Raw genomic sequence first — 26,378 nt, 5'->3', positions numbered from 1 at the left:
GAATCGGGATGTAGATGTAGGGAACAGTAAGGGAGAGCATGCAAGGCTTTCCCATCTGTGCGTTTTGAGCGGTAATTACTTCGGATGAACTGACGTACTCTATCTGACCACCACGAATTGACAGTGCGCTCTGCATCGAGCTACTCAACTACCATCGATCAACCGAACAACCTGAATAATCCCAAATAGACATCGCTTCACTCTAGCTCCTGCCTATCTCGACCACCTATGGCGCCGCCCCTGCCGCGTTATCCTCATCCTCCACAAAGATCTCGTGATACTTCTCCAAGATGGTCTCGATAGCCTACAATATCAGCTTTCTTCTTCACTCACGCATCACTGCTACTCGATTGACTGACCTTGCACTGGAAACTCATATGTTCCAAATTCAATCCTCCTTCTTCTGGTGGCGCACCAAGCAACGTCGGGCCGAACACTATAGACAAGTTCGATACTGTCATCTGATTCGAGGATTCTCTATTCCGTATTCTATCCTTGTCAGCTTTCGACCTCCGTAAAGTCAGGCTGATAGCTGGACATACCGATCAAGATGAGCCATAAAGAACTTCAAGGTCGCATAGTTGGGATCTGGCAACTCGTTGACTTGCTCGTGTAGCCGGATATGTCTCAGGCGGTCGTTCTCGTAACCTATCCCGTCAGCTTCCTTTCGCAAATTCCGCGAGATCGATGGTAGCGCAACTCACGAGCAGCCTCGATGAATTGATGATACAGCCCATACGTCAACAGCGGCTCCGGTAGTTCTCGGAACCACAGCTTCAGTGCCCCCGAGACGACGTTGATATCCGCAGACCACTCGTCTGACATGACGTCCGTATTGTCCAGGTCGGTATCCAGCGCGCGCTTGAGTGCTTGGACGCGAGAAGAGGTTCCGCTCAGTCGGTAGATACCCATGCTGTCGATACCTGATCTATCAGCTCAGGCCTACCGCACTTCTCAGCTACTCTGTGAGAAGAATGTAGGTTCACGCACCGTAAGCCTCGATCGCCTTCGCACACAGCTCCACCACCCTCGGCACCTCCACTCCGTCCCTCTGTAGCTGCTCCCCAAGATCCACACCGAACGTCGCACCCGTCGACGCTGGGATCCCAGGCACAGAATACTGCTCCGAGCTGATCGATGGGGGTTTCTGGGCCGAACCGTTGGGCAGGCCACCCGCGTTCCCGCTAGGTGAGTTGTGAGAGCCAGGGGCGGAATGCGAGGGTTGAGGTGGATCGAGCGATTTTTGGATATGCGTTGGCATGGGTGGGAGCTGTAAAGTCAAACCTAATTCCCTGGGAGATGATCCAGCGGGCGTGCGATAAGAAAGGACTTACGAAGCCTTCCTCATATGGTCCATCCCGTCTCGGTCCCCTTGGTGTTCCCCGCGCTACAGCATAGTTCTGCATGTACGACTTGAAGTCGGTCCGATTGTCTATCGATTCGAAGATCTGCTTCAGGCCAAGTGCTGTTCGTCAGCTTCTACTCTTCATCCCGACTGGAGCTAAAGCTGGCTCACTCTCATCGGTCGCTCCGAGCGGACTCAAGATCGTCCCATCCCCAACGAGCGTAGACTCGTACAAGAACGCAAAGCGCGTCAGGTGATATTGTGTGCCCAAGTCCAGCTCGTCCGCACACTCCTTCAACAGCTACACAGGTCAGCTGAATCCCACGAACAATACCGCAAGGTACCAACTCACTCGTAATATCTTGGGAAGCTGGAAGTTGAAGTACTCCTGCCTCAACCCCTGACTCTCCAAGACCGCCTTCCTGAACGTCTCACTCGCCTGCGCCATCCGTCCCCTGACCTCATCTTCCTGCTTCGCAATACTCGCCGGTCCCTTCCCCTTGAATAACATCCCGCCCTTCGTGATCGCCTTATTGAACACCTTCTTCCCACCCCCATTATGCCCGCCTTGCCCGCTCATCCCCTGTCCGCCATTCCCCATCCCGCCTGATGAGTTCGAGGCGACGGATCCCGATGATCGCATCCCGGACTCCTTGAAGGATTCGCCCTCTTTGGCAACGAGGAGTCGTTCGAGCTCTTCGGCGGTTTGGTCGAAGCGGGATTTAGCCTAAGGGTCAGCTATCACGCAGGGGACGTATCTGCATGGATAAGCTGACCTTATCCATCACCATCTCGCTCTCCTGTAGTATCCCCTGATATCGAGCACCATTCTCCTTGTGCTAAAAAATAAGCGGCCGCATACTCAGATCTTGATTGAGCACCAAACGCACCTGCTTTCGCATCCGCTCACCCTCCCTCGATAGCGCAATCAACTCATCGCTCATCTCATTCAACCGCTGCGAGAATCGTATTCGATTCTGGGCGAGCGTTTCTTGAAGCCGTAACGAGGTATGGTAGGCGTTCACAAACGTTCTGGAGTGTCAGCTTTCGATCGCACGAGTATCTACAAGCGATAGCTTACCCAGCCTTGCAGTCTCCCCTGGCGTACAGATCGCCGGTAGTCCGACCGAGCTCGACCAGTGAGCGGGCGTACTTTTCTTCTATGTCGGCGCGAGAGCGAAAGAAGGTTGCTACTTGCTGAGATATCAGCAAAGATCTCAGGTAGTGCAACTGAGGGCACAGGACTGACCTTGCAGGACGATATGGACTGTTTGATACGGTCAGCGAGCAGAGGGAGGGCACACTGCTACGTTAGCCCTTCTTCAAGGTATGCTCGAAGGTTCGAGTGAGGGTGTGCTACGCTGCAGAGAGGTCCGCCACTCCCCCGGCCAGCTTCCCCTCCTCTCCACACAGTACGAGAAAGCAGACTCACGTCCATCTCGCACAATCCCCTCAGAACCCCCTCGTCGAACCCCACCGGCACCGCCTCCCCCTCTTTCCCTCCCATACCCACGCCCATCCCTCCCATTCCCCCCATCTGACTACTCCCACCGACCGTCATACTCCCCAGACTCGTCGCCGACGCCGCACCCATCATGTTCTGCCCCTGCCACTGTCCCGCAACTGAGATGCTCGTATTTCCCGAGGACTGCCGATGCTCCGCCAATCCCGGTCTTGGGGCTGAGATCGAGGGGCCGCCTGATCCATTACCTACAGGCGAGACGACCTGGTGAGATTGCGCCGAGTCAGAGAACGACTGTTGTCGATCAGAGAGGGATGGTCTGCTCTGGTTTTGCGGGAGCGGTTGGCCCTGCTGTGTCGAGGGGTATGAAGTTGAGGACGCGTATGAAGATCCAGATTGCGAGGAGGAGGACATAGGGTATGACTGATTCTGCGTAAGTCCGGAGGGGTGCTGGCTGTATGCCTGAGCCGACGGCGGCTGGTCCTGGCCTGCAGGTATCAGCGATTTCTCACCCACCTACCCGCCAACCGTCCTTGAAATGGGCATACCGTAGTTCCTGCTACCATACTGCTCGCGCTCTTCATACTGACCGCTCCCGTCCCTCCGCCGCCCGTCAACGGGAGACTGCGCAGGGTCATACTGCTCCGCTGAGCCCGACATCGCTCAGAAAGCCAAGGTCGAGGCGGTTTGTTTTTAGCGTCGCGTCACAGGTCCGTTCAAGGCGATTTCTTTCGCGGTTTCTGGGCGATTTTTTTGCAGGCTATTCGGTATAGTACGTCTGCGCTTCCTGTTAGGGAGCGGCTGATGGCGCTGTATAGGCGAGCGGTGAGTGTTGAGGTATGTTGACAGTATCAAGGTCAAGGTTAGTACCCCCATTCACGTCAAGTGCGGAATGACGGAACCAAACCTTGTTGCACTGCTGAGAACTGTCCATCTCCAACTCTTACATTGCCCGCTATACCTCATTCATACGAGCTATACAGTATGGCCACACCACTCATAGCCTGCCTAGCGGGCATCTGCTCGAAATCTATACCCAGCCATACCCTTCGCGCCATTGCTGGACCGTCCAAAATCCACCCCTTCGACCCAACCCACCACCTCCACACCTCCCCTTCCCGTCATGCTGCGCCTGTCAGACCGCGGCAGCCCGCCCCATCCGCCAACCCCATGTCCCTCAGAGACCGGCAAATCCCATATCGTACCGTACAGCTTGTATCTCCCACAGACAACTCCCTCTCAGAACCCACACCCCTCCGGACCATCCTAAACTCGTACGACCATGCCACCCATACCCTCTCGCTCGTCAGCCTAGAACCCCCCATCGTCAAGCTCCTCAACAAGGAGGATATCCGCCAGAAAGTGCGCAAGGCGGAAGTCAAGGCGAAATTGAACAGAAAGTCCGCGGTGGAGGAAAAGGAGGTGCAGGTGTCTTGGGCGTCAGCGAGTGGGGATCTGAAGCACAAGTGCGCGCAGGCGAGAGGGATATTGGAGAAGGGGGATAGGGCGACTGTTATCTATGCGGCCAAGGCGGGAAGCGATAAAGTGTCTCAAGGGGTGCAAGGGGAGATCACGGCGATGTTTGAGAAGGAGCTCGAGGAGGTGGCGGTGAGGTGGAAAGAGGATGAGAAGAGCAAGGCGACGTGGATCCAGTTCTGGGGACCGATGGCCAAAGTCAGAGAAGAGAGGAGGGCCAAGGTGGAGGAGGAGGAGGTGGGGAAGAAGAAGGAGAGGGACGAGAAGAAGGAGGCGAGGCGGAAAAAGGAGGAAGAGAGGCAGGAGAGGGCAGCAAGAAAGGCCGCTGAGATTGTAGCATGATATGTACAGATGTCTAGGTAGATACAACAGGTCAGATGCCTCGTAATGTCCGTCTCTAGAGACCTCCCTTGTCGCATGGAACACTGACAAGCACGCCTCGGTGTTCCCCGACTCGAACCTTCTTCCCGTCCAGACCTGACGTCGAGCCCAGAACCAAAGCAGTCAGCTGGCGCCCATACTGATGAAGTCAGCTTGTTCTACGGGCTCTCTGTCGGCATCAGCACTCACCACACAACCCGTATCTATGCCCTTGCTGTACGGTTTGATATCCAGGCCCCTAGCCGCTGTGAATGTCAGCCTGGTGTCCGATACAACGGCAGCTCTTAACTCACCGGCATGACCATAAATCACTGTCACAGGCGAGCATTTCAGCTTCTTGAGCTTGAACTCATCCTCGCTCACAGCTCCCGCCTCTCCCGCATCCATAGCTTGACCCGCCATCTCCCTCTTTTCCTCCTCCTCCAACTCCTCCACGCCCCCTTCTTCCTCGATATCAGCCATCGCTCCCGCTCCATCCCCAATACATCGGCCCATCTCACGCTTCCACACCTGACTCCATGGGGTCCCCTTCTTCCCACTCTTGGTCACTTTGCCCTTCTTGGACCCCTTTTCGTGTAGACCGCGCATGTTGATGAGGTTCCACGGATGCGTGTTTTGGGGGATATCGAGGAGGATGGATATTTCTTCAGAGGTGCGGCTGAGCTCGGAAGCCTCGTCTCCGCTGGTACCGCTTGACGAGGATTGTGATTGGCGATCTGCGGCGACGAGGGGTTGGGTGGGGTGATCAGGGTCGCGAAGGGGATTGGAAGGGAGGAGGCCGGCGTGGACAACGACCGAGTGAAGCGATGGTATGTGCAGCTGGAGAGGGAGCTGCTGGAGATACGCATACTGCTTCTTGTTTAATTTCCTGATGACGTCAGCTTTCCTCCCAGCTCGCTTGTCGGATAGTGGGTCCTCATGCCAAAGTCGAGAGCTGGCACTCACTTTGCAATGTGCCAATGCTCGCCCTTCCACTCCCACCCCTTCGGCCACTTTCTCCCCATCTTCGCCACCCTCATCTCCACCTCGCCATCGTCCAGCTCACTCAGCTCATCCATCATTCCCTCCCACTTCGCTCCGCCCGTCCACTCCATCCACGCTCTCCACTGAATCACGGGCTGATCGTGGTTTCCTCTTACGCCTAAAATCCGCCTTGACTCAAACCACGACAGAACCTCCGAGTTGTGTGTGCCCTTAGCGATAAGGTCGCCCACGTGAATAAGGGTGTCGGTGCTCGGCGAGTATGCTAGGCGGGACATGAGATGTCTACAGATCAGTCGGGACTCAAGTCAGGCACCAGCTAAAGACGTACTTTAATGGAGCGTAAGAGCCGTGGACATCCCCAACAAAGATGACTCGCCGACCGTGCCCTGATAGCTCGACCATGTTGGCGGGGACCGTGCGGAGCATGATGTACTGGTCGAAGTCTAGCGATAAGCTGAACGCTCAAGGCTGTATCTTGTGACCAACTCACCAGGCATGACCGACTCCTCCTCTTCCACTCCAGCCAGAGCTGCATCCACCGCGACCTCCTTCCCTGCCTCTGGGCTAGGCATCACAGCCTGCACGCTCCACTCCTTCTCCCCCTCGCTCCAGAAGACATTCCGCAGTCCTCCCGATCCAGCGCCCAACACCTGCCCGCCAGAGTCCGTAGCAGCCAGCCAAGTAGCCACGAGTATGAACACCACGATGACTCCTACAGCGCCTGTACGCCGAAGCAGGCCTCCGCCTGGAGCATTCGCCGACGCAGTCGAGGGTGTAGGAAGGATTTCATCGAGAAAGGAGTTGTAGCGCTCTTTGCTTTGCAGTGAGGGTCTGCGCCGGATGACTGGTGTGGGCAGGTAGGCTTGTTGATCGGGCGCAATGGGGTGGGAGGGGAGGCCGGGGGAGAGAGGCACAGCGGAAAAGCTGTATGAGGGATCTTCAGTCGGGTGCGATGAGGGGTTGGGTGAGGGGTCATAGAGCTCGTGCCGATGGTCCGACATCGCGGGTGCAGCGAAGGCCAGGAGGAAGCGGTCACTTGCAGAAGGCGAGCAGGAAGAAGACTGGCAACTAAATGTAGATTGGAGTAGATAGATAGATAGAAAGATAGATGTGCGAGTACGGTCGAGAAACGCAACGAACGTGTTTGAAATCGACGTCGTCATGCTGCCTGTGCCCTCGGCGACCCGACCGGCAAGTGCTGTGAGAAGACAACGCTGGACCGGGTGCGTGGCGCGATGGCGGCTATGAAACGTCTCTCAAGGTCATAGCAGTGCACGCCCACAGGCCTATACCATACATAAGATAGCTAGACTGTCTCATCTGCCTGGTCTCGGGCGGCCGCCTCCGCGGCCTCTCTTTCTCTTCTCCCGATCACGATAGGGCACTTAGGACGGCTTTCCGCATACAGATCCGAGTTGATGTACCGCGTCCAGTGCGCCTCCTGGTCTGTATCTGGTACACCACTGCCGAATCAGCCAAGTGACCAAGCCAGAGAGGAACACGGGGGGGAAGGTCAGCGCACCATTTGATCTGCCTGATCATCTCGTGAAACATCTCGACCTCGCCCCGCCTCTCCAGGTCACAGATACGATAGACGCAATGCCTGGTTCCGAGCCCCGCTAGGCTGTAGGCGGCGTGTCCGAGGTGATCCGAAGCGACGTCGTCAAAGGAAAGCATCCGAAGATTGCTCATGCCCGTCAAGATATGTTTGACTTCGAATACCTTCTTCCGGTACAGCGAGTTTGTGATGTGCAGGCTCTCAAGCTTGGGGAAAGCCGCGTCCATGATGCCGAATAGTGTAGGCCAGTTGCTTATGAAACGACTTATCGATCCTTCGACGATTAACGACCGAAGTTCCGGCCCGATAGTTTGGCAGAGCGCCTTGAATCTGACCGGCGTCATGGTCCCCGTAAGGTTTGGGATCCGGAAAGAGTGGATAGGCGGGTAGGCGATACCCGGGCACCGCCTTGCGAGGAAGGCCATGATGTCTGTGTTGAGCACCTCATCGTCTCCGGTGAGATGAGGGCTGAGGCTGATGATCCGCGGATCGAATGGACCAGACAAGTACCATTTGGCCCATCTACCTCTCAACGCCTTGAGCTCTTGGAAGTCCTCCTCATTGACATAATCCGCCGCCACATCGGCGCCGCGCCAGTCCCCCATGACCACCTCGACCGAGAACGTCTGGGTGATTGTGAGGCCGGGACAAGAGGGAGCGTTTAGAAGGATGGGGGTGCCGCTGGCCGATAGGCGAGCCTCGTAGTCCCTGAAGCGTAAAGGAGTGTGTAGCTCGACGTGTATAGAGCCGTCGCGTATGTGCACAATGTACGTCTCGTCGTGCGACCCGAATCCATGGTCGCCTAGAATGGTGCGTAACCGGGGAAAGAGCATGCGAAGATTGGCGATGCTTTCTGTGAGTTCCGGCAGTTCCGCCGGTAACGCCTGCCAAGCTCGCTGGCCAGGTGGTGGAAATCGGCCTATATGGCCTCGATCATAGGTGCGGACAGCGTTTTGATACAGTTCAAATCTGGACTGCAGAGTCAGCGGTCTGTAATCGTAGGTGAGGTTAAGTGACAGTCAGGGCAAAAGACGAGTCCACCTATGGTGCGGACATCTGCTCAACCACACGGCAAGAGTTTTAAGGAGACGCGCGAATACTTACGGATTTCAAGTTCGGTCGTAAACCCTTCTTCACCTCAGCGCCTGTTAACGACTCGTATAGTGCCCCAACTACACTCGCTACCGCCGCTTTTTCCAGCCACATCCCCGCGAGAGTTCTCCGATCAACCAGCTTGAAGATGGCATCCCGCAATTCGAGTATATCGTATACCGCCCGCGCAGCTGTGCGAGCTGGAGTTGGCTGAGGATCGCCCTTGTCCTTGGCCGGTGCCTTTGTCGCCTTGCGCTTGCTGGGTTTGGGAGGCATGCTGGAGGTTGGCTGCCGGTGGGAGCGCGACGAGCGGTCGCGTCCGTGATCAGAGGAACGCGATTTGGGGCGTGAGGAAGCGAGCTCGGTTGTCCTAATCTTGATTAAGCCTGAATTTCAGCGATCCCGCCTCGATGTCACTATCTACTAGGCTTACTTAGGTGGCTAGATATACCTCGTGGAGGCTCTCCGATAGATGCAAAGCAGAGTTGCGGATCTTTGGGTTGACCTGGCCGATGCCGTAAAAGGCCCGCTCACTCTCGGGCCAAACCTGCAGAGCAAGACAGTTTCGCTTCTCATCCTCACCTTAACACTGACCACTGCTAACGCTATCTGGAGCACATGGCATGCCGAGCCATGTCGCTGAAACGTCCTATACCCCGCTAGATCGACACCGGCAACTCCGTATCGTCCGTACGCGGCTCACGAACGCTGAAGACGGACCAGAACATGTCGAGTATCGCGTGTACAACTGGAGACGGCTGAGCAGCGGAAGGCTGGTCCGAGGGGACGCTTCGGCCTTGTCAGACGTACTGTTTATCTCTGTCGTCGTTCTGGCGGTATGGCGAGTACGCTGTGTCCCAGAAGGATGGCAAAGATGGCATACTTGGCGATGGGTGAGTTTCGCGAGAGTACCTTGAGCACCAGCTGATAGATTCAGTCGTGGGACCTTGCTATAGCTGCAGTCGTTCTGTCGCTCCTCTTCCTGAGGACCCGCAGCGTCCTATATAGTCAGTCTTGCTGATACTGAGCTTGATTGTGGGACCTCAGCTGATCTATCAGAATCAGTCGTCCCTCTTCCCCACCTCGGTCTCCAGCTTTCCACTACCCGAGGCCTCTCCCTACCACATCCGGGCCGCCCGCTCTCTGGCTACCGTCGCTGGCTGGTCCCTCTGTCGACATCACACACCTTCATACCGCTCTCCGACATCTCGACAGTGATCGTCAACGAAGGGCTCAGAAGGTGGAACGTGCGATACTATCTCGCTGTGGTCAAGCGACGTGGAGGCGGTGTCGTCGTTGCTCTAGATGTGAGAGCCTAATCTTCCAGGAAAGGGAGTTCGCGCTGATGAAGCAGGAGATTTGGGCGCCAGTAGCTGTTCTGAGGGAGGTCTACCATGGGGTCAGAGAGAGCTTGTTCGACGAGTACGCGGATCCTCCATAAGCACTGCATGCATCCGGACCTGTGGCTCTCTGTAACTCTCTTGTCATAGTTCGGTCCAAAGCTTAGGCTGCAGAGCCAGCCGGAAGCATGGGCGAGGGGCCGGGCAGGTCATCCCAGGCCCGATGATATGGCCGAGGACCCCGCATTCCTCCGGTCTCAGTTGGAACGGCTCAGAAACTCTGGAAGCGCTTTTATGCTTTGTTCATTTACCTGCGCCATACCGCTCATGTTCGGGCACATGGTATCTACTCGGTCTGCTACTGCTCGGCTCGGCGCGATGGCGGTCGCCCAGGGTACCAAAGCGGAAATCATAACGACGAAGCGGACCTCAACTGGTCCGCAGCCTTCTCGTACTCGGTTCGGTCGCCTTCGCGCGCATCTCGCCGAGTTCGCCGTTGGTGGGAGGGCAGCGCGAGAGGTCTATGACACTCTTGAGCTGCGAATCCTCATCTTCTCTTTGGTCGACAGGGACACGCTGGCGGGGATGATGCGGCTGGAGGTGGCGGCGGTCGAGAGCGTAGCGGGGGTGCTGTACAGGAGAGTAGCGGGGCTATATGCGCACAATATGGATACCACAACGGTAAGCTTGTCACTGGAATCTGCAGAAATGATCTGAAATGTTCACGTTGACAATCACAGCCTCGCCAAGTACTCTGCTGTCGAGCTGTACGCGTTGTCGATCTAAACCCCATCGCATCACTCGACAAACCCATCAAGGAGATGGAGAGGGCGTACGATGAGCCAGCCGAGCTTCTGCCCGAGATAGAAGCTTGGCGAGGGCAATTCCCACTCCTACGTACCATACTCAACGACATCCCCTTCGAGCCGCGGAGCGACGGCTACATCGTCCATTTGCGGAACGCGGACGGGGATATCCACATCGACCTCGAAAATCACATTTTCGTCGATACGGCTGAGCGCTGCTCCCCCAAAGCCCTCCCGAAGTTCTCCCCCTGCCCTACAGCCACTGGTATGACCATCAATCACACCATCGCGCTGAATGTCTATGACAGCTACGAAGAGGATATCTGCGACGAGGAGGAGCTCGACGAGGCGGACAATTTCCAGCAGTGGAAGGCTTGGCTGTACGATCCTGCCAATCTGGATCGAAGGGTGTCTAGCGTTATGCTAGACGTAGGAATCTATGAAGAGCGGATCTGGGAGGGTTTTTCGCTCGAGCTCGGCTTCGAGGAGGCGGTCGCGCTTGTGGAGCGGCGGGCTCGGGATGGTTGCGTGCCCTCTTCGCGCTTTGACATGCCTTTGTATCCCGCCATATCGGCGGAGGAATTGCGGGCTATCGGTACTTAACTCGGATCAGGGCTACGCTACCTCGCCATTCCCGCCGTCACCATCCACCGGATCGGATTCCAGGCGTCCATCACCTTATTGGACGATCTCTTCCCGCACCTCCAGGAATTGGTCATCACGCCGTCGGGACGGTATACAATCTCGCTGGACTGCCCGGTCGTAGGCCTTCCTCACCTACGGCGCTTAGTCTGCGAAGATCTGAGCGAGCGGGAAGATCCGCTCGAGCTGGCTGGGATCTTCCACCGGGTCGGGTCGGCTGATTGCGTCTACCGGTTTGACGCTTTCAATGACCGGCCCAAGCGGATGGCCATCAATAAGCTTATGAAGCAGATTAAATCGTGAGTTCATACTTGCATATCATCGCGCCTGGCTTGAAGCTGACATACCATGTTCCGGCCAGAGTACGCACACCTCCACGAGCCGCGCCGAGGCCCCTTCGAGCTGGACGCATATTATGACAAGAAGGACACTCGGTCTGACAATGAGGACATTCGCCGGGACCCTAACGAGTACTACGCCTACCCCGGGTACAGCTCTCCGCCCTGGTATCCCGACTATGAGGCCGCGGGAGATGGAGAGCTCTGGACGGAAGACATGATGGCTACGATGTTCTGACATCTTCGACGATGCGTGAGCTCCTGGGCGGGCAGCAGGACAGTATCACGCCCCGGGTGAAGGGATATCTAGATTTAGAGTATATACCGCTGTCTAGCTACTACCTAGGTGGACCGGCACTCACGATCCACTCGACCATAGTCTGTCTACCGTTCCCCACCCTACCCCACCCGCCAGGTTCCGGCGGAAGTGAATATTTCGGAAAGGCATGGTCACGCGTGCGCGCGCGTACTCGACGCGTTCTATCACCCTTGCTCGTTACAATCATTGCCTTGGTCTGGAACTCTCCCCCACTCCCTCACTTCCTACAGCTCCGCTCACAATCATCTTGACCAATCATGTCAGTGGACATGATTGTCCAGGCCGCACCCAAGGCAGCCCACGCAAAGTCTACTCCCCCACAACTCGTCCCCCTCCCAACACCCACCTCCGCCCCGACCCTCCCCGCCTCCTCCGCCAGCAGCGATACGCCAGCCCAGGCCAAGCGAGCCGCGCAAGCTGTCTACCATACACCCGAGCTCTTGCACCGTATCCTCGTGCTGCTGGATAAGTGCGTGCTTGCGGCCATGCTCACGCTGCACAAGGCGTGTTCGGCGCCCGTGGCGGCTGTGCTCTTTCGCACGGTGAATCAGAAGCAGGTGAAGGGAATGAATCGGGCGGATGTGAGTACTGTAGAGCCACTAGCCTGCGCGTTCGTGCCTCGTTGCAGAAACAGTAGCTGATACATCAGTCTCGACGCGCTGCCTATTGCGACGCCGTACAAATTGTCAACCGCTCCCCACCTCCCAAATTCAAAGACCCCTTCCGCAAAAAGACCAGGGCAAAAGTCTTTAATCACAAAGCTCTCCGCACCTCCTTTACCTCCCTCCGCAAGACCTTTCCCAATCTCCACACCATCTCCGATGAGCATCCGGGAAACGAATGGGACGATTCGTTCATCGCGCGTCTCACGGCCGATGGTACAATATCCGTCGATCTCGTCACACATTTTGAGATCGATCTCTACGCGGGTCCGTTCCCCACGCCCGGTCCTACCCTTCCCCAACCGAGCGCGGCGCCCCCCAAATTGGAGATCCGAGAGACCATCGCGCTCGATATCGTGGTAGGGGAAGAGTCGGATTGGGATGGGGTTACCCCCTCCTTCAATAGACGGCAAGAAGAGAATGGGAAGTGGGAGAGGTGGCTGTATCACAACCCACATCTCGACAGGCGCGTCAGCAGCATCAATGCTGACCGCGCTTCCGAGCTCTTCGGCTATGACGAGGAGGACTTTATTGGCCACCGTCTCGGCAAGGACTGCCACCCTCTCAGGCGAGTCGAGATCTGTCCCGCCTCGCTCGAGGAGTTCGCACAGGTCGCGGCATCCGTCGGTCCAAATCTGCGACATCTCCACATGTCACCCTCCATCGTCAGGAGTTTTCGCGACCTTCAAGGGCTTGTCCCACTCATCGACAAATATTTCCCCTTGCTCGAGGAACTCCACATCCAGCCGTCCTCCTCTATACAGTTCGGAGGTCCGCCGCCGCCTCCGCCCGCCGGGGCTCCACCTCGCGGTCTCGCCAATTTGCGCAAACTCAGCTTCCCCACGGACTACTCCAAAAACACGGTCGTCGCTCGCCATCTCTGGCGTCTCGGATCTGATCAGTGCATCTTCGCTACTGTCTTCGATGGTCCTCCTGAGGCGGACGATACCCTCACCCGGCAGATCCAGGACCTGAAATCGTGAGTCCGTCGCACCTGACGTGGCTTCGTTGAGGTCGTATCGCTGACTATTCAGCCGAGCACGCTAGTTCCAGTACTATAGCGACTTCCGCAAGGCGGTCTTGAAAGATGGACCGGGTAGAAAGATCAGTCCAATCAGTAGCGAGGCATCTTGTACTTGATGCTGCAAGGGGTATGCGATCGGAGCGACTTGACGCTCTAATCGAATACAGGTCCAGGATGAAACGCGTTACGTCATCGCCTTCTGACGCTTATTCGGTGGCCGAACAAGAGATGGTCGATGGACCGGTGACCGTGTCCAGCGCCAGCAAGGCTCTCTTACCATCATCCTTGCACAGCTCGCCGACTGTATATAGACCCGGTAGCGTACCCATCATTTCGAGCTGCACGCCTGACCCGCATCTCGACTGTTTCACAACACCAGCTGCCTCGGGACCATATCCGTCAAAAATGCCTTCCATCTACCCCTCCATCCCGATGCTGCCATCTCTGGGCCTGGGGTACCGCGCAGCCGATTTCGCAGTATACACCTTAGCCGCAGTGGGGTCAGTCCTGGCGTCGGCTTTCGCGTACCTCTGGCTATACAAAGACTGGGTCCTAACGCACAAGAATCTGCCCGGTATGTCTCTTCCGCGCGCTCGAAGCATGTGCTGTCGCGAGGGTCGATGAGCTTGGACTGGCTCGAAAAGATAGCTTGCTGATAGTCAGGTCCCCCCCGAGAGAGCTGGTTCTGGGGCAATTTGAGCTCCATCATCGCCGCCGAGCCCGCAGCGATGCACGCCCAATGGGCCCGGACTCACGGCCTCACCTACCGCTACCGCATGCTCTTCAATTCCAGCCGAATCTGTACCGCCGATCCCGTCGCGCTCAACTACATCCTCACCCACTCAGACAAGTTCCCGAAGCCGGAGCTCACCCGCAAGTTCCTCGTCGACCTCTTGGGCAACGGTGTCCTCGTTGCGGAAGGCGCGGATCACCGGCGGCAGCGCCGGGTCCTGAACCCGTGCTTCAGCCCTCAGTCCATCCGGGATGTCATGCCTGTCTTTTATGACAAAGCGGAGGAGTTGCGGGAAAAGCTGCTGGGGCTGATCGAGGACGATTCGGAGGGGATAGCCTCGCCCACACCGGCCGTCAAGGAGGATACGGTCGCTGGAGGGCGGAAGATCGACGTCATGCGCTTCCTGGGAATGTGCACCCTGGACGTGATCGGTGTCGCAGGATTCTCGTATGACTTCAAGGCGCTCAGTCAGCCAAAGAATGAGCTCGCCGAGGCGTTCAGCAAGATGTTCTCGGCGGGCCAGCAGTTCAATGCTGTTGCAATTATGCAGGCGTTTGTGCCAGGCATGGGCAAGATCGTGAGTTCCGTGGACCGGTCGGATAAAGGGGATGACAGCTGATCGACCAGCCGACTGAGAGGTCCAAGACCATGTGGGCAAGTCAGGCGACTACTCAGCGGATTGGTAGAGTAAGTTGTCCACGTGTCAGATGCTTGGGTTACCTGCTGATCGAGCGCAGCGCCTCATCCAGGAGAAGAAGTGGGCGATCAAGCAGGCGCATACTACTGGCTTGGAGAAGGGGGACGATATTGGCAAAGACTTGCTGTCACTCTGCAGTGAGTCATCTTGAATATACATGTCGGCTGAGCTGACGCCCCAGTCCGCGCAAACATGGCTGCCGACGTCCGACCTGAGCAGAAGCTCACTGACGACGAGGTACTCGCTCAGATCACGACCTTCGTAAGCTTCCCTTGACCCACTCCAATATCAGGGGAGCTGTAAGCTGATTGAGCAGATGCTGGCTGGTAATGAGACATCATCCACCGCACTCACCTGGATCCTCTACCTCATCACCCAAAACCCCGAGACCCAAGTCAAGCTTCGCAAGGAGTGCATGGCCGTCCAGGATGAGCGACCCTCAGTGTGAGTATTCATCTTGGCCTTGGCGACGGCGGGCGCTGACCATTCAGCGAAGACATTACAGCGCTCCCATACCTCGGCGGTGTTGTCCACGAGGCGCTTCGTTTACTATCGCCGGTTCAGGGTACTATCCGCGAAGCCGGCGAGGACGTCGTGATCCCACTTGGTACACCGGTCAGGGGTAGGGACGGTCAGATGATCGACTCGGTCAAGGTCTCGAAGGGATCTTCTATCTTCCTCCGTCAGTCCCTCTTGTCTTCCTGCCTCTACCCCAAACTGACGTTCCAGCTATCAGCGTCATCAACACCTCTGAGCATATCTGGGGACCCGACGCCAAAGAGTTCAAGCCCGAGCGGTACAGCGCCTCCGAAGGCGGAATGGACGAGAAGCTTCGCGCTGAGCAGAACTCTATCCCGGGTGTATGGGGCAATATCCTCTCTTTCCTCGGCGGTCGCAGGGGATGCATCGGATATCAAGTGAGTCTGAGTTCAAGGCAGAGCTGACGTCCAGTTTGCACTGGCAGAGATCAAGGTGATCCTCTTTGTTCTCATCCGAAGTATGGAGTTTGAGGAGTTGGCGAGTAAGCCTAAGATTGAGAAGAAGTCAAGGTAAGTTTTGCTGTGTGAATGGTCTTTTGAGAAGACGGAGGCTGATGAGGCAGTGTCGTGATGCGCCCGAGGGTGGTTGGGGAGGAGACTGCGGGCTTGCAGTTGCCTTTGATGGTCAAGCCCCTCGCGCAGAGCTAGGTAGTAGGGGCCGGTGTCGCGAGTATGAGCTTCAGAGCGCGGATCCGTAGGCGTTTGTAGATTTACTATGTGTGGCCCGGAGCCTATGTATTCGACAGGCTACTGCCACTGTCTAGGGAGCAAGAGTGGGCTAGTGGCGACTGATAGGGGCGAGACACAAGGCGATACGAAGCTAGGCTGAAACACATGCCGTGATCGTATCTTATCCGATTCGTGCACGTGCTGGCGCTGCCAAGCTGCACCATGCGGAACGCGCTGAAGAGAGTTTGCATGTCGACGTTGAACGCTATCCCAAAGGGAGGAACACGGAGCGGAGGGGGCCTCCCCGTGCCCTATACTGCACCGCTCTGCTCGAGCAATACTCCGCTCTGCTCTGCTCTCGCACTGATGGCAGATTCGCTCCTCTAACTCTGACCACACAGATATCACCTTCACTCTCTTTTGTCTGCCATCAAGTCGATCATCATGGCCCTGATCCCAGGTCTACCGTCTCTCGGTCTCGGACACCGCGCAGTAGATATCGCTGTGTACACTCTCGGGGCGATATGCTTCGTCTTAGTCACCGTCTTCGCCTATCTCTGGCTGTACTGCGATTGGACTCTATCGTACAGAGACCTGCCCGGTGAGTTCTCCCGTTCACCATCTGAACGATCAGATCAGGGCTACTAGCTGACGATCAGGTCCACCTCGGACGAGTTGGTTCTGGGGAAACCTCCAAGCCACTTTTGCGGCTGAGCCGGGCGCAATGCACGCTGAATGGACCGACACCTACGGTCCCACATTCCGCTACCGCATGCTCTTCGGTACAAGCCGAGTATGCACCGCCGACCCCGTCGCGCTCACCTACATCTTTACCCACGTCGACAAATTCCCCAAGCCGGGACTTATCCGTCAATTCCTCGTCGAGCTGCTAGGGAATGGCGTATTCGCTGCCGAGGGCGCCGATCATCGGCGGCAGCGCCGCGCTCTCAATCCCTGTTTCAGTCCTCAGTCTATCCGGGACATCTTGCCTATCTTCTACGACAAGGCGGAGGAGCTCCGCGGCAAGCTGCTTGGGCTCATCCAGGACGACTCGGAAGGCATCGCATCACCTACACCGACAGCCGAGGGGGATGCGGTTCCCGGCGGGCGCAAGATCGAGGTGATGCGCTACCTCGGGATGTGCACTATCGATATCGTCGGCCCCGCAGCTTTCGGCTACGAGGTCCGGTCGCTCAGCCAGCCGAACAATGAGCTCTTCGACGCGTTCTCTACGTTAGTCGAGGTCGGGCAGGACTTTAATGCCGTGGCAGTGCTGCAGACGTTTGTGCCGTATATGGACAGGATTGTAAGTCGGTCCCTCCCCCTGTAATTCCGACACACAGCTGACTAAACAGCCGACAAAGAGGATGGCTGCTATGAGGAACAGCAAAGCTACTACGCAGCGGATCGGCCGAGTAGGTCTGTGATTGTCCCCGGGGTAGACGCTTTGCTGATTACCTATAGAGCCTAGTGGCGGAGAAGAAGTGGGCAATTGAGCAGTCACACAGCAAAGGAGGGGAGGATGTTGGCAGAGACATCTTATCCACTTGCAGTGAGTATCTCTTTCCACCCCGGCGTGTCTCGTACCGAGCTGACCTCTCAGTCCGGGCCAACATGGCAGCAGATGTAGGGACCGAGCAGAAGATGACCGACGAAGAAGTCTTGTCTCAGATCACCACCTTTGTGAGATCTGCGCCCCCCTTCTGTTGGGCTGGAGCTGATCAGTGGATGCTTGCTGGGAACGAGACGTCGTCCTCGGCGCTAACTTGGGTTCTCTACCTCCTCAGTCAGCATCCCGATATTCAGGCCAAGCTTCGGGAAGAGTGCCTCGCCGTCACGGACACGAGACCATCACTGTAAATCGCATTCTCTAGCGCTGGACTAGACGTGTGGCTCATTCCACAGCGAAGACATCTCTGCGCTCCCCTACTTGGATGCAGTCTTGCACGAGACACTCCGCCTCTACTCGCCCGTCCCTAGCACGCTCCGCGAGGCTGCAGAAGATGTCATCGTTCCCCTGGGCACGCCAGTCAAGGACAGGAATGGCCGAATGATCGACTCGATGAAGCTGTCCCAAGGCTCTTCGATCTACATCCGTGAGTCGTCTTTGATCCAGCGAAGTTTTACGTAGACAAAGCTGATACCTCAGCCATCAGCGTCGTCAATACCTCCAAGCAGATCTGGGGTCCCGACGCACACCTCTTCAACCCCTCGCGCCACTTTAGCACGGACGACACGTTCGATGCGCAGCAAAAGTCCGTCCCGGGCGTATGGGGCAGCATTCTCACTTTCTTGGGTGGGCGGAGAAGCTGCGTGGGGCTGAGCTTTGCGTTGGCGGAGATGAAGGTCATCCTGTTTGTCTTGATCAGGAGCTTGGAATTTGAGGAATTGGCGAGCAAGCCGAAGATTGTGAAGAAGGCAACGTGAGTCCTCCCCGTCGTGCTAGAGGAGGTGGACCGCAGCTGATGGAGCAGTCTCACGATGCGCCCAGGGGTCATCGGGGAGGAGGCGGCAGGACCGCAGATGCCTCTGATGGTCAAGCCCTATACGCAGGCGCAAAGTTAGTGTGAAGGAAGAATCGTGTACATAGAACAGGATCAGACCGCAAGGTCAAGTCGTACGACTCAGGCTAGTGTCCATGCAATGCATTGAGAAACGTCTATCCGTTACGCAGGGTCTAGTCGAAAACCCCTCTCTGTCCATTCGCAACGCTGCCTCGAACCCTGGCTGTAGCGATACTTGGCGGGGAGAGAGAACAAAGTGAGGGAAAGACTAGCAGAGGGGGAAGAATGATGTAGACAGTAGGATATTACAGAAGCGTATCGATGGGGTTGGGGTGTCTATTTCCGTGTGTAAAGGCGAACAGGCGATGATGATGAAATGTCCGACAGGCTGTAGACTAGACTAGAATGATAGCTACAATGAATCAGAACTAGGATGGTCAGCGTCTATCGTATCACTGCATTGGGACAAGGTAAACTCACTTGATGCTGCACTTAAGCAGACAGACCCTCCACCTTCCCCGCCTCCCTGATGACTTCGCTCTTCTCGAAATGCTTCCCGCTCGCCCACTCCAGCCCCTCCCCGCCATACGTGACCTGCGGCAACACCTCCACCTCCGCCCCATCTGCCAACTTGGCCCCCTGCGCCTCCAACCACCTCTTCTGCTGCGCCAGCAGATCCCTCCGACTCGTCTCTGGCCCGTCCGTCGCGCTTCCGGGCGCATTCTTGAGGGGCGAGAACTCCTCCTGCCTCTCCACCTCCAACACCGTCAGACTGTCCGTATACGGGAATACGTCAAAGACGAACAGCTCCAGCTTCATCCCGTTCGGTTCTGACGGCTTGACAGGCGAGCCATCCTCCAGCGACACCGTAGGGATCTTTTTGCGGGCGATATGGAACGCCATCTTGCGCTCCATCGCCTCGACCCGATCCAAAAAGTCCATCGTAAAGTAGTGATTGACAATGTTGGCCGCGCGGAAAGCGAGCTGGCCGCTCGAATGCCGCATTTCCGACTTTTCGCGCGAGAGCTCCGAGTACTCAACGACGCCGAATGTTTGGCCACGGCGAGCGACGACGCCGACGGATTCGGTGGGGATGGTCTTGCGCACGACTTTGGCACCACATTCTGATTTCCGGGAGATGCAGACGCCGATGAAGACGGGGTCGGCGACGCGGACGAGGCAGTTGTCGACGCCGTAGACGTGGATGTGTTGGATGCCATTTGAGCGCATGTCGGCGAGGATGGAGGGGGATGAGGGGTCCGAGGAGCGCATGGGGCGCCGGAGCGAGGCGTACAGACCGCCATTCCCGTCAGGAGCGACCGAGAGGGATGAGGGAGAGGCGAGAAGGAGTTTTCCCTCGTTCGACAGAGCGGGAAGGACGCCTGCAGTGTCAGCGGATGCGTTCTTGCTGGGACGGCTGACGACTTACCCTGCTCGAAGAAGATCACGTCCTTCTCGTTCAGGCCAAAGTATCCCTGCTCCTTGAAGAACCGTTCCGTCTCCGGCCGCGTCGGCCCACTCGTCATGACATACCACCTGATACTGACGCTCCCGTCCTTCTTTCCATACTTGCTCTCCGCCATCCTCGCGAGCTTGGCAATCCGCCCCGCCTGAAGCGCAAATAAGGAGGATTTGGAGGGCAGACCAATATCATACATCCCTTTCGGGAGAGACGATCCCAGTCTGGTCCCCTGCCCGCCAGCGAGCAAGAGCACCGCAACCGAATTATCCGCGATAGCCTTCAGGCCAATCTCGCGCCATTCCGCCTCTTCCGCCTGGTTGTTGATAACCGTGGCGCAGTCTTCATCCCGGAGAGGAGACCATTCGGCGGTAGGAGGAGGGGAAGGGGTACGAGACCGACCAATAAGGTTGCCTAAGGTCTCGGCGACGGTGAGCGTGGCGCCGGACTTGTGGGCCTGGACGTCCTCGAGCTCCTTGTGCTGGATGACGGGGGTGTGGGGGCTGTCCGCGGCGACGGCGTTCTTGTAGATCCGATTGACGCGGTGCACGTCGATAGAGTCGAGCTGCGCAAGGAGGGAGGATTGGTCCGAGGGAGATAGGGTGTCGTAGAAGGTGAAGACGTGGGATTGGTCCGCTGCCTTATAGTCTGCGCGGAGCCGAGCGAGGAGGTCGGCGGAAGGCGAGGGAGAGGAGCCACTGGTAGTAGGCGCCGACATGGTAGGCCAGTTGAGTGGGGCACTAGCTGATAGAGTGATGAAAGGAGTCGACAGATAAACAGCGACAGCAATGGGATGTTTGGCTGTTCCAGTCAGCTTACGCATGGGGAACGCGGATGGGATTGTGCAGCTGGCTTACGTGGTCGATGTACAATGACAATGATGACTGTGCGAGCTGATGGCGCTTGGCCCTTAACCTATACGCAAACCAGACGGACGAGTAGAGTTGTTCTAGCGCTGATTGATGATGATCCGACCGGGACGAGCTGTGTGGAAATGACTGCGCTTACTGATCGGCGAAAAAGGCGAAAGTCGAAGGAGCGAGGTAGGCTCGGCGGAGTGTGCAGAGGACGGAACGAGGGCGTTCCGGCTCCGGTGCTTCTTTTGTGTATGACGAAGGCGGTGTGTGTCCCAGGGCAGGGGCCGTTTCAGGTTTAGAGGAACGGGGGTTGCGTCCGGAGGGAAGGAATCGAAACGGGGTGCGTCTTTCTTCGGTAGATGATGAGGCGGCTATGGACAGAGCTGGGAAGCCGAGGAGGTGCTGGGGGTTGTTTGGACTAAGTCTGATCTCGCCTTCAATGAGAGAGAGGAGAGGAATGACGCACCTTTGGCCTTTGAGTTTCAGCCCGAGCTCAACATACCTCAAAAGCAGTGTCACGGCCATCGCCGCTCGGAACAACGCCAAGCAGTGACGTAATATGCTGATACTGCTTATCCAAATATTCCACGTCATGCTTATTCGACGCGTTGGACGCCACCACCCGAGGACGCGCTTTGGCACGTCAAGGTGAACAAAATCACCCACAGCTCTTGTTTTGATCTGCTGCTGCTCACTTATACCTCATACCACGCCCTGTTCCTCCCCCAAGGGCCTGCTTTACACTCGCAATCACTGCGCTCTCGATAATCGGTTCAACAGAATCCGCTCACTCCAAAAATGGCGGCCAATATCGGTGTCCTCCCAGTCGCGTCCATTCCCGTAGGTCCACCTACCATACCCATACGCGCCTTGCTGACAGCAAGATTGTCTATGAAGAGGAGCTCAGTCAGTCGCAGCGGCTGTAAAGGAACGTCCGACCTGTACTGACACGCTAGTCCAAATCAACGACTTCCTCTCCACCTACGTCCCGCAAGAGCGTCGTCGCGGTCGGAACGCGCGCCAGCGCCAGCTCCCGGCTGACGATGATGCTGAGGCCGAGTCGGAGGAGGAATTGGCGGCGGATGTAGGGGATATGGACATGGGCGGAGAAGGCGAAGGGCGGAGCAAAGCAAAATACATGAAGCTGTTGCGGAGAGTTGCGAACAGGCAGACTACAGAAGTCGTGATTGATCTTTCTGACTTGAAGAAGGTATATTTCCTTTATCTGCAGCTGGGAATGATGGAGAAGCTGACTATTAGTTCTCCGAAGACACCAGTCTCCTCCACAACATTCTCAAAAACACCCGCCGATATGTCTCGCTCTTCTGCGAAGCTATCGACGCGTTGATGCCCGAGCCGGACGTCGAGCTTACCGACCACGCCGGGGACGTGCTGGACATCATCATGCAGCAACGGCGAGAGATGAATGACCAGATTGAGAATGGGGAGCGGCCGGCTGAGGGTGGAATGTTCCCGCCAGAGTTGATGAGGCGATAGTAAGTTTCCATTGCGAGGTGTTGAGAAAGAAGCTGACCTTCAGTAACGTCTACTTCCGCCCTCCTCGCTCGCAGGAAAACCTTGCCGTCCGATACGTCCGGTCCACTCACCTCGGCAAGCTCATCACCGTTCGCGGCATCGTCACGCGGGTATCCGAAGTCAAGCCCCTCCTCCTCGTCAACGCCTACACATGCGACTCGTGCGGAAACGAAATCTTCCAAGAGATCGCCCAAAAAGCCTTCACACCGCTCGTCTCATGCCCGTCCGACGTGTGCAAGCGGAATCAGACAAACGGTCAGCTGCACATGCAGACCCGGGCGTCTCGGTTCAAGCCATTCCAGGAGGTCAAGATCCAGGAGATGGCGGACCAGGTACCTGTCGGTCATATCCCCCGATCCATGACGGTCCACCTGTACGGTACTCTCACTCGGACGGTCAACCCCGGAGACGTCGTCCACTTTTCCGGTATCTTCCTCCCTACGCCCTATACCGGTTTCCGCGCTATCCGGGCGGGTCTGCTCCAGGATACCTTCCTCGAAGCGACCCACGTCCATCAGCTCAAGAAGCAGTATTCGGCCATGGAGATGACGCCGGAAATTGCCGAGCAGATTGAAGATCTCCAGCAAGACCCTATTCTCTACTCTCGGCTGGCTGCTTCGATTGCGCCGGAAATCTATGGGCACGAGGACGTCAAGAAGGCGTTGCTCCTGCTGCTGGTCGGAGGTGTGACCAAGACGGTCGGAGATGGGATGAAGATCAGGGGAGATATCAATATCTGCCTGATGGGTGATCCGGGTGTGGCCAAGAGTCAGCTCTTGAAGTACATCACCAAGGTGGCGCCGAGAGGGATCTACACGACGGGTAGGGGAAGTAGTGGAGTGGGTCTGACGGCGGCGGTCATGCGTGATCCAGTCACGGACGAGATGGTACTCGGTGAGTCAGCCCATCAAGGTCAAAGGCAAAGCTAATTTGACAGAGGGAGGAGCACTCGTCCTCGCCGATAACGGTATCTGCTGTATCGACGAGTTCGACAAGATGGACGAGTCGGACCGGACCGCCATCCACGAAGTCATGGAGCAACAGACCATCTCCATTTCCAAAGCCGGTATCAGCACCACCCTCAATGCCCGCGCGTCCATCCTTGCCGCCGCCAACCCTCTTTACGGTCGATACAACCCCAAAATCTCTCCTGTTGAGAATATCAACCTTCCCGCCGCCCTCTTGTCACGTTTCGACGTGCTCTTCCTCATCCTCGACACGCCCAACCGGGAGGACGACGAGCGTCTCGCTCAGCACATCACCTATGTGCACATGCACAACACGCACCCCGAGCTCGACTTTGATCCCATCGAGGCGACCATCATGCGGCACTATATCGCCCAGTGCCGCAAGGTCCGGCCTATCGTCCCGCCCGACATGTCGGAGTATATCGTCAGCAGCTACGTCCAGATGCGCAAGCAGCAAAAGCAGGACGAGGCGGATGACAAGAATTACAGCTACGTCTCGGCGCGTACGCTGCTCGCTGTCTTGCGTCTGTCGCAGGCGCTCGCGCGGCTTCGGATGGATACGACGGTCGGGCAGGGAGATGTGGACGAGGCGCTGAGGTTGATGGAGACGAGTAAGGCCAGTCTGTATGAGCATCAGGCGAGGGACAGGGAGGGCGGGGATGGGACCGACACGAGCAAGATCTTTAGGATTGTCAAGGAGATGGCAAGCTCTTCGGGCAAGGCGGAAGCGAGGGAGAAGGCCAAGAAGGGTGGAAGGGGCAAGAAGGCGCGTAAGATTGGGAGGCGGGCAAGGGGGCGTGCGCCCGAGAGTAGCGATGAGGACGAGGAGGAAGAGGGAGAGGAGGAGAATGAGGACGAGGAGGAAGAGCTAGAGGAGCTGGCGATGGTGGATGTGAGGAGTCGGGTGTTGGCCAAGGGCTTCACGGAGACTCAATTGATGGATACCATTCTGGAGGTGAGTGACAGCTGAATCATCCGGGGAAGCGAAGAAGAGCTGATCAGTCAGTACGAAAACATGGGTGTCTTGATGCGGACTGCGAACGCCACGAGATTACGCTTTGTTGCTGCGGACGAGTAGCGTGCGATGGGCCGAATATCTTGGGTACTTTGGCAAGGCGTACGAAGGAAGTCGTTGGGATCCGCAGTTCCGTTATCTAGCCTTTATACCCTGTTTTCGATCTTGTACAGAAAGTATCCGGTATCAAGTTTCCGTTGATATACCTGCATACCGCATTCTTACACACGCAGCACACTAAGCCTATTACCGCTCACACAGCCGAGCCATTCCCCTTCTCTATCGAAAGCCAGATTATTGATTCCTCCCTCTGCAGCCCACGCTCGCGCCGGCATAATCTCCACCGCCGCCTCTGCCGATGCACTATTGGCTCCGCCGTCGGGTGTGCCGCCTCGGTCGTCGCCCGACGTATTGGACAGTCTGGAGCGCGAGCCATCGCCCCGCATCGAAGCAGGGAGGAGGGCGGGGCTGTTATCCCGCGATGGCAGGAAGTTGGGGGATGCGGAAGGGGAGAGGATGGTATGTGTGTGGTTGTTGGGTTTGAGGGAGGATTGTTTGGGTTGAGATGATTTGGATTGGGTAGGTTGGGTAGAGGGCGGTCGGGAGGAGGAGGGGAGGGGAGAGGTCATGTCGTATATGAGCAGTTGGGCGTCGTCGCCTGAGGATCGTCAGCTGTCGTCACCCAAGAAATGGGCAGAGAGCTTACTGCAGCTCGCCAAGTAGCCACCACCGGTATCGCCCTTCCCGTCCCCGCCTGATCCCCACGCGATGGCGTTGAGAGGTCCCTGATGCCCTACCAGCTCGGCAACGGGATGCCCAGGCGACCGCATATCTAGTATGAGGACTTTGTTATCTTCCATACCAAAGCATGCTAGCATGTGCCTGTCTGATCAGCTCGGCTCCCTGTTCTGAGGCCGATGGAGAAGTCGGAACACCAAAATAAGAAGGAAGGTATGGTACTTACTGTTCCCGATTGCTGAACGCTATTCGTGCTAATGGTGTCTCCGAGGACGACTCATACAGGATCGTAGAGTGCTCTAGGGTACGCAAGTCGAAAGCCCGGAGTGACCCATCCGCGCCTACCGAGACGAAGATATCGGCCGAACGGGGGAGCCATGACCTATTTGTATCAGCTTCTGACTGTGGACTGCACGTGGCAGCTGGACCCCGTACTCACAGGTCATAAACTGCTCGGTCGTGCGCTATGAGCTGTGTCAGAGCTTGCGAGGTATTGATGTCCCATAATGTGGCGGTGGTGTCAATGGAGCAGGTGACGATGTTGTTGGGAGAGGAGGGGTTCCAGGAGAAGGAAGTGATGGGTGGGAGTGACATGGCCGGGGATTTGCTCTATCATGTCAGCTTAGTCACATGCGCAAGCGTCAGGAACTACCAGCTCACATTAGTCAGGACACTCCTCGTGCTCAGCGCATGACCCTGTGGCTGGCTCTGCCCCTGCCCTTGTCCCTGTCCCTGGCCATTATACCCATTACTCCGCCCCACGAACCCCCTCCCCCTCTCCTCGCTCCAGTCCAGCCCGACCTCCCATATCCGCAGTACGTCCCCTGTAGTAGCCAACAACTCGCCTCGCCCGCCCTCCTCCTCTCTCCCGGCATGAACGACCGACTCGGCCGGCTCCCACCCCACTTTCGTAGCTGGGAACATGAGGCCATGGCTCGCTTGCTGGTAGAAGTGCTGCGGGGCACCGGAGGGTAATTGCGCTTGTGCGTGAGAGGAAGAGGAGGACGAGAAGGGGTGGAGGGTGTCGAGCACGGAGAGCTTGTTGCTGGGTCCGGCGGCATAGGAGGTTAGGGCTGTGCGGAGGGGATTGAGAGGGGAGTTGGAGAAGGAGAGACCGTATATTTGGACTAGGGAGTCAACTGGGCAGCCGCAGATCATGAGATCTCGATGGACTGACATGGTGCTTCATACTGAAGCAGAGAGGGTTGCGCCATGGCAATTGCGGTATGACCAA

The 26,378-nt window shown here is 57.0% G+C and overlaps 12 protein-coding genes across 12 annotated transcripts; 7 read left to right on the top strand and 5 right to left on the bottom strand.

Annotated features, from left to right (window-relative positions):
• Positions 1–226: 226 nt before the first annotated feature.
• MKK02DRAFT_45602 (putative GTPase activating protein) lies at positions 227–3,467 on the bottom strand (the record flags this gene model as incomplete). The annotated part of the gene is made up of 14 exons (XM_053093513.1): positions 227–304; positions 360–489; positions 543–648; positions 705–923; positions 991–1,270; positions 1,335–1,465; positions 1,517–1,646; positions 1,698–2,072; positions 2,122–2,184; positions 2,236–2,377; positions 2,427–2,542; positions 2,595–2,648; positions 2,778–3,295; positions 3,356–3,467. The coding sequence occupies 14 exons, from the start codon at positions 3,465–3,467 to the stop codon at positions 227–229; spliced, it is 2,454 nt and encodes an 817-aa protein (XP_052946670.1).
• Positions 3,468–3,791: 324 nt separating this feature from the next.
• On the top strand, positions 3,792–4,625 carry MKK02DRAFT_45601 (uncharacterized protein; the record flags this gene model as incomplete). The annotated part of the gene is made up of 1 exon (XM_053093512.1): positions 3,792–4,625. The coding sequence occupies one exon, from the start codon at positions 3,792–3,794 to the stop codon at positions 4,623–4,625; it is 834 nt and encodes a 277-aa protein (XP_052946669.1).
• A 55-nt stretch (positions 4,626–4,680) lies between these two features.
• MKK02DRAFT_45600 (phosphoric monoester hydrolase) lies at positions 4,681–6,649 on the bottom strand (the record flags this gene model as incomplete). The annotated part of the gene is made up of 6 exons (XM_053093511.1): positions 4,681–4,803; positions 4,854–4,909; positions 4,958–5,532; positions 5,610–5,930; positions 5,977–6,091; positions 6,139–6,649. 6 exons carry the CDS (start codon positions 6,647–6,649, stop codon positions 4,681–4,683), a joined length of 1,701 nt encoding a protein of 566 aa, XP_052946668.1.
• A 305-nt stretch (positions 6,650–6,954) lies between these two features.
• On the bottom strand, positions 6,955–8,574 carry MKK02DRAFT_45599 (uncharacterized protein; the record flags this gene model as incomplete). The annotated part of the gene is made up of 3 exons (XM_053093510.1): positions 6,955–7,111; positions 7,171–8,180; positions 8,311–8,574. 3 exons carry the CDS (start codon positions 8,572–8,574, stop codon positions 6,955–6,957), a joined length of 1,431 nt encoding a protein of 476 aa, XP_052946667.1.
• A 598-nt stretch (positions 8,575–9,172) lies between these two features.
• MKK02DRAFT_45598 (uncharacterized protein) lies at positions 9,173–9,739 on the top strand (the record flags this gene model as incomplete). Its single annotated transcript, XM_053093509.1, has 4 exons — positions 9,173–9,191; positions 9,261–9,305; positions 9,358–9,605; positions 9,653–9,739. The coding sequence occupies 4 exons, from the start codon at positions 9,173–9,175 to the stop codon at positions 9,737–9,739; spliced, it is 399 nt and encodes a 132-aa protein (XP_052946666.1).
• Positions 9,740–9,965: 226 nt separating this feature from the next.
• Positions 9,966–11,662, top strand: MKK02DRAFT_45597 (uncharacterized protein; the record flags this gene model as incomplete). The annotated part of the gene is made up of 5 exons (XM_053093508.1): positions 9,966–10,319; positions 10,379–10,967; positions 11,058–11,298; positions 11,378–11,385; positions 11,448–11,662. 5 exons carry the CDS (start codon positions 9,966–9,968, stop codon positions 11,660–11,662), a joined length of 1,407 nt encoding a protein of 468 aa, XP_052946665.1.
• A 338-nt stretch (positions 11,663–12,000) lies between these two features.
• On the top strand, positions 12,001–13,388 carry MKK02DRAFT_45596 (uncharacterized protein; the record flags this gene model as incomplete). The annotated part of the gene is made up of 2 exons (XM_053093507.1): positions 12,001–12,324; positions 12,393–13,388. The coding sequence occupies 2 exons, from the start codon at positions 12,001–12,003 to the stop codon at positions 13,386–13,388; spliced, it is 1,320 nt and encodes a 439-aa protein (XP_052946664.1).
• Positions 13,389–13,834: 446 nt separating this feature from the next.
• On the top strand, positions 13,835–16,046 carry MKK02DRAFT_45595 (putative cytochrome P450; the record flags this gene model as incomplete). The annotated part of the gene is made up of 10 exons (XM_053093506.1): positions 13,835–14,003; positions 14,093–14,739; positions 14,790–14,849; positions 14,900–14,996; positions 15,041–15,120; positions 15,176–15,303; positions 15,351–15,541; positions 15,589–15,776; positions 15,811–15,908; positions 15,962–16,046. The coding sequence occupies 10 exons, from the start codon at positions 13,835–13,837 to the stop codon at positions 16,044–16,046; spliced, it is 1,743 nt and encodes a 580-aa protein (XP_052946663.1).
• A 465-nt stretch (positions 16,047–16,511) lies between these two features.
• Positions 16,512–18,632, top strand: MKK02DRAFT_45594 (putative cytochrome P450; the record flags this gene model as incomplete). The annotated part of the gene is made up of 8 exons (XM_053093505.1): positions 16,512–16,668; positions 16,727–17,373; positions 17,423–17,482; positions 17,532–17,619; positions 17,671–17,923; positions 17,973–18,163; positions 18,217–18,490; positions 18,542–18,632. The coding sequence occupies 8 exons, from the start codon at positions 16,512–16,514 to the stop codon at positions 18,630–18,632; spliced, it is 1,761 nt and encodes a 586-aa protein (XP_052946662.1).
• Positions 18,633–19,063: 431 nt separating this feature from the next.
• Positions 19,064–20,748, bottom strand: MKK02DRAFT_27629 (nucleotide-diphospho-sugar transferase; the record flags this gene model as incomplete). The annotated part of the gene is made up of 2 exons (XM_053087375.1): positions 19,064–19,953; positions 20,001–20,748. 2 exons carry the CDS (start codon positions 20,746–20,748, stop codon positions 19,064–19,066), a joined length of 1,638 nt encoding a protein of 545 aa, XP_052946661.1.
• A 1,232-nt stretch (positions 20,749–21,980) lies between these two features.
• Positions 21,981–24,469, top strand: MKK02DRAFT_37304 (DNA replication licensing factor MCM7; the record flags this gene model as incomplete). Its single annotated transcript, XM_053089618.1, has 5 exons — positions 21,981–22,097; positions 22,148–22,383; positions 22,428–23,317; positions 23,361–24,346; positions 24,398–24,469. The coding sequence occupies 5 exons, from the start codon at positions 21,981–21,983 to the stop codon at positions 24,467–24,469; spliced, it is 2,301 nt and encodes a 766-aa protein (XP_052946660.1).
• Positions 24,470–24,627: 158 nt separating this feature from the next.
• MKK02DRAFT_45591 (WD40-repeat-containing domain protein) lies at positions 24,628–26,358 on the bottom strand (the record flags this gene model as incomplete). Its single annotated transcript, XM_053093504.1, has 6 exons — positions 24,628–25,064; positions 25,113–25,288; positions 25,371–25,526; positions 25,584–25,753; positions 25,805–26,271; positions 26,322–26,358. 6 exons carry the CDS (start codon positions 26,356–26,358, stop codon positions 24,628–24,630), a joined length of 1,443 nt encoding a protein of 480 aa, XP_052946659.1.
• Between the last annotated feature and the right edge of the window lie 20 nt (positions 26,359–26,378).

This window comes from Dioszegia hungarica, assembly GCF_025882075.1.
Source record: "Dioszegia hungarica strain PDD-24b-2 chromosome Unknown MKK02contig_8, whole genome shotgun sequence".
NCBI classification, from domain to species: Eukaryota; Fungi; Basidiomycota; class Tremellomycetes; order Tremellales; family Bulleribasidiaceae; genus Dioszegia; species Dioszegia hungarica.
This window is presented reverse-complemented; position numbering and strand designations above follow the sequence as displayed.